We start from the raw sequence: 5,275 nt of genomic DNA, 5'->3' as shown, positions 1-5,275 counted from the left end.
TCTCCATGGGTTATTTTGAGTGTGATCATGGATAGAATTGCATCATTACCTTCCCCTTCAAAATATCCTTGACCCCAAGGATCAAAACCAGGATGTTTATGCTGTAAATCATAAAGAAACTCCCAGGTTGCATCCTCAATTTCGGAGTCTTGCCATTTAACTAACACCTTTATAGCAGTAATTCTACCTCTCTTGACTGTTTTTCGAGAAAGTATCAGCTCAGGTATCTTCTGTGCATTCTGGTCATGAGGGTAGCTGGGTGTGGGAGGTGGGGTACCATAACATCTCTTTACCATTGAGACATGAAAGGTGTAGTGGATTTTAGCAGATGGTGGCATCTCTAGCTTGTAGGCAACTGGTCCAACTTTGCTCAAGATTTTATAGGGGCCATAGTATCTCTTTGCCATATTCTGGTTGCCTCTTTGAGCAATGGAGATTTGCCTGTAAGGTTGTAATTTTAGATAGACGAAGTCACATGGCATAAACTATCTGTCACTCCTCTTCTTATCTGCTTGTTGCCTCATTCGATTTTGTGCCCTAGCCAAGTTGAGCTTGATGGCTTGTAAGGCCTCTTCTTTGTCCAGGAGACATCTATCCACTGCATCCACCTTACTCTCTTTTGCTAGGTATGGCAAGTGTATTGGAGGTGGCTGCTCATACATGACTTCATAAGGTGAAGCTTTGAGGGATGTGTGATATGAAGTATTATACCAGTATTCTGCTGATGGAAGCCATTTACACCAATCTGTAGGGCTCTCATTGCAAAAGCATCTCAGGTATGTCTCTAAGTACCTATTGAGAACTTCTGTTTGCCCATCTGATTGTGGGTGGTAGGCAGAAGACATACAGAGATCTACCCCTTCCACAGCAAAGCGCTCCTTCCAGAAATTACTCATGAAGATTGTATCCCTATCTGAGACAATACTTTGTGGCATACCATGGAGTTTATAAATGAAATCAAAATAAGCTTGAGCAACATTTGTAGTGGAGTAAGGGTGTTTCAGAGGGACAAAGTGAGCTGCTTTTGATAACCTGTCAACCACCACAAGTACATAATCCTTTCCCATAGACTTAGGGAGCCCATCTATGAAATCCATGCTAATTTCTGTCCATAGAGTGGAAGGAATAGGCAATGGTTGTAGCTTCCCTGGGTAAGTTGCTGCATCATACTTACACTGTTGGCAGGTAAGGCATTTATGAACGTAGTCTTATACATCCCTTTTCATTTTCTTCCAATAAAATCTTTGTTTGATCCTTTGGTAAGTGGCCTCTATACCTGAGTGCCCTGCTTGAAGAGTATCATGCATCAGGGAGATGATCTTATGCTGTAAATTTTCATGATTACCAACCACCAACTTGCCCTTTATTTTCAGCTGTTCACCATGCCATGAGAAAAACTTATGGGATTTAGGGTCATTTTGCAAGTCTTGAATTAAAGAGGCAAGCAAGGGTTCTCTTTCCAAGCTTGTTGCAGGAGTGCATATAAATTAGTACTAATAGTACAAATATGCAATTGAAATAATTCTAAACTTGTGACCCTTGATAATGCATCTGCAACTGTATTTTCCTTTCCCTTTTTATACATTATCTCATAGTCATATCCTAGTAATTTGGCTAACCATTTCTGCTGGAGTGGGTTAGTTATCCTTTGTTCAAGAAGGTATTTGAGGCTTTGATGATCAGTCTTGATTATAAATCTCCCTTCTATCAAATATTGACTCCACTTGGTCACAACATGTATTATGGCTAAGAGCTCCTTCTCATACGCAGACATAGCTTGGTGTTTAGGAGAAAGGGCCTTGGTAATGAATGCAATAAGATGGTTATTTTGCATTAGAACTGCCCTTATGCCATTTCCTGAAGCATCTGTTTCAATTATAAAGGGCTGATTGAAATTAGGCATGGCCAGCACCGGTGCAGATGTCATGGCCCGTTTTAATTCTTCAAATGCCCTCTGTGCCAACTCTTGCTATTTAAAAGCATTCTTCTTCAGCAATCCAGTCAAGGGTTTACTGATCATCCCATACCCTTTGATGAACCTCCTATAGTACCCACTGAGACCAAGGAAGCCCCTTAACTGTTTCAGTGTCTTTGGTGTAGGCCATTCCACCACAACAACAATCTTAGCCGGGTCTGTTGCCACCCCATCTCTTGAAATAATATGCCCAAGGTATTCCAACTGGACAGCTCTAAAGGAACACTTGCTAGCCTCGGCATATAGGTTGTTATCCTCCATAAGTTGAAGAATCAAATTAAGATGCTGCAAATGCTCATCCCATCCAGTGCTATAGATTAAGATGTCATAAAAAAACACAAGCACAAATCTTCTTAAATAGGGCCGGAAAATCCTGTTCATGAGGCTTTGAAACGTTGAAGGTGCATTAGTTATATCAAAAGGCATAACTAGGTACTCATAGTGACCATTATGTGTTCTAAAAGCAGTTTTATACACATCTTCTGAAGCCATTCTAATTTGATGAAACCCGGCCCTCAAATCAATTTTTGAATAATACTTGCACCCATGTAGTTCATCTAGCAACTTTTCTATCAAGGGAATTGGGAATTTATCCTTGATAGTTTGCTTGTTAAGAGCCCTATAATCCACACACATCCTCTATGAGCCATATTTTTTCTTCACTAGCACAACAGGGGAGGCATATGGACTGTTGCTGTATCTAATAACTCCATTTTCCATCAGTTCCTTGGTTATTAAGGATTCAATGATATCCTTATGCACCATGGGAGCCCTATATGGCCTTATGTTCACAGGTTCAGAACCATTTTTGAGGTTAATTCTGTGATCGTGACCCTCTCTTAGTGGGGGCAGTCCCTTTGGCTCTTCAAAAACCAGGGGGTATTGACTCAGTAGAGATTGGATTTCCCTCTGCTTATTTTCTTCTGATGTAAGTTGCAAAGCGAAAAATTCCACAGCAATCTCATGTAGCTGTATCATAGCTAACTGGGATTCATTTTCCAGGTCCTTACCTATTTTCTTCTGTTCCTTAACATCAGTGGACTGAGCACCCTTAAGAATGTGTTTTCTCCCTTCATAAGTAAACTGCATTGTCAATTGTTTGAAGTCCCATGTGATGGGACCTAGGGTTTCTAGTCATTGGATACCAAGCACTGCATCACAACTACCAAGGGGGATTACAAAGAAGTCGGCCACGAACTCTGTGTTTCTGATCCTCCATTTAAGACGGTGAACTGCATGTGAGCACATAAGCGTCCCTCTATTGGCAACCGAGATATTAAACATAGGTATAGGCTCCATTTCAAGGCCTAACTTCTTTACTATATCAGCATCCACAAAATTGTGTGAGGTCCCACTGTCTACTAATATGCTCAGTGTCTTCCTTCCAATTTAACCAGGGATCCTCACGGTTTGGCAATGGGATCTTACTGCTAAAGCCAGAAGTGATATTTGTGCAATCTGTGGCTCTGCTTCCTCTACTCCAGGTTTTATTTCGTCCACTTTATCATCCTCTATATCTTCTTCTAAGACAAAGAGCTGTCTCTTATTCTTGCAAACATGTTGGGGGGTAAATCTCTCATCACAATAGAAACATAAGCCCTTAGCCTTCTTTTCCTCCATCTCAGCATTATATGGCCTGTATTTTGGGAAAGGTTTGTTGGTTGTGGGTGAATAAGTGAATGGTTTTCTTGGCGGATTAAAATGTGTTTTTGAGGGTGGGGTAAAAGATGTCTTTGATGGTATGGGGGTGGGTGGAGTGGGTGGAGTGGGTAGCAGTGCAGGTTTTGAGGAGTTAAAGTTGGATAGGTTGTTTTTGTAGCTTGGTTTTGACTGTAGCGAGAGGGTTGTTTCTTGTTATTTTGCTAGACCATATGCTTAAAATATAGACGTTGGTTTCAACATTCTTACCATGCATGATATATTAATACTAGCTAACCCACTTAAGAAGAAACTTAGAGCATAATCTGGTTGTAAATCCAACTTACTAATCAATATATCAAAAGCATCATGATAAGATTGCACATCACTAGATTGTTTCAAATCTAAAAGTTCTGACATGGGGTCTTCGTAAGCATTCCCAAACCTAGCCTTAATCGCATCCATGTATTCCTCCCATCCCAAAGGTTCCAGCTTTTTTCTGTTTTTGGTGAAGGCTTGGTGCCAGGCTAAAGCTTTAGCTTCTAAGTGCATAGTAGTATAAGTTACTTTGGCCACATTATCAACATCAGTGATAGAAAAAAATTGGGTGCATTTAAACAGCCAGTCTTCTACATCAGTTCCATCAAAGGTTGGAAATTTTATAGTTGGAGACCTTACCATGATGTTCACGCCACCAGAGTTTCTGCCTTGGTTCAGTGACAGGGTCGCTAGAGTTTGTACCATGGTGCTTACTTGATCCTTCAGGGTTTGAATATCAGCAGCCATATCTGGGTTTGTCATTGTTCTTCTTTTCACAGGTCTATTTTTGGAGATTTTTGCGTTTTTTGTATAAACAAAAAAGGATGAGTTGAATATTTTTGTGTTTTTCTTGGGATTTTTCCGTAAGTTTTCTCTAATTTTTCTGTGTAGGGAATGACCAAAGGAACGTGGCTCTGATGACCAAATGATGCACCCTATATATTAATAAGAACAAAGAGTTAGAAAATTAAAGTAAAGAAATGATGATGTATTGTACTATAAATATCTATGATAAAAGTTGTTCAATGTATGACAATTGATAGGCTTCTAAGAATAAGAAATGCAGCAACTGTGAATTAGAAAGTTGCTTGGTTCCTTACCAAAATTGTAACAGAGAATTCAGCAAGGGAAAATGATAATTTCATTGATGGTTAATTAACTGCATTACATTAAGCAACTATTTATAGGCTCTAATAGCTTGGGAATTAAGCTAAGTGGATAGCTGTGATTTGGATTATTCATAACAAAACTAGATTCTAATTTGGTGGTGCACTTCCTCCATGTGCTGCAACGGCCATAATCCTCTTAACTGGCATTTTAGAATCCTTAATACTTATCTTATGGTAACTCGTCATTCTTCCCATGTGATTAGTGAATTGTCTTCCCTCCAATTTTGAAAGATGATTATGCGCGCCAATTCCTTGATCAGTTTCTCCATGGGTCATATTGAGTGTGATCATGGATAGAATTGCATCATTTGTTTAGTTTTTATATATATTCTCTTAGTTGCTTTACTTAAATATTTTTCACCCTTTGTATTTTGTGGTCCTTTAATAAGGGTCTTTAAAAATCGTCCTTTGCAAAACTATTGTCAAATGTAGAGCAATTGTATTATTTTCTTTA

The 5,275-nt window shown here is 39.3% G+C and overlaps 1 protein-coding gene across 1 annotated transcript; it reads right to left on the bottom strand.

Moving 5' to 3' along the window:
* Nucleotides 1–3,364: 3,364 nt before the first annotated feature.
* On the bottom strand, nucleotides 3,365–4,414 carry LOC141632631 (uncharacterized). The gene is made up of 2 exons (XM_074445162.1): nucleotides 3,912–4,414; nucleotides 3,365–3,611 (listed from the first exon to the last, which is right to left on the bottom strand). Exons 1-2 carry the CDS (start codon nucleotides 4,412–4,414, stop codon nucleotides 3,365–3,367), a joined length of 750 nt encoding a protein of 249 aa, XP_074301263.1.
* Nucleotides 4,415–5,275: the final 861 nt, after the last annotated feature.

The sequence above is a fragment of the Silene latifolia genome, chromosome Y (assembly GCF_048544455.1).
Source record: "Silene latifolia isolate original U9 population chromosome Y, ASM4854445v1, whole genome shotgun sequence".
Taxonomy (NCBI): Eukaryota; Viridiplantae; Streptophyta; class Magnoliopsida; order Caryophyllales; family Caryophyllaceae; genus Silene; species Silene latifolia.
Note: the sequence above shows the minus strand (reverse complement) of the source record. Positions and strands in the feature narration are given on the sequence as shown.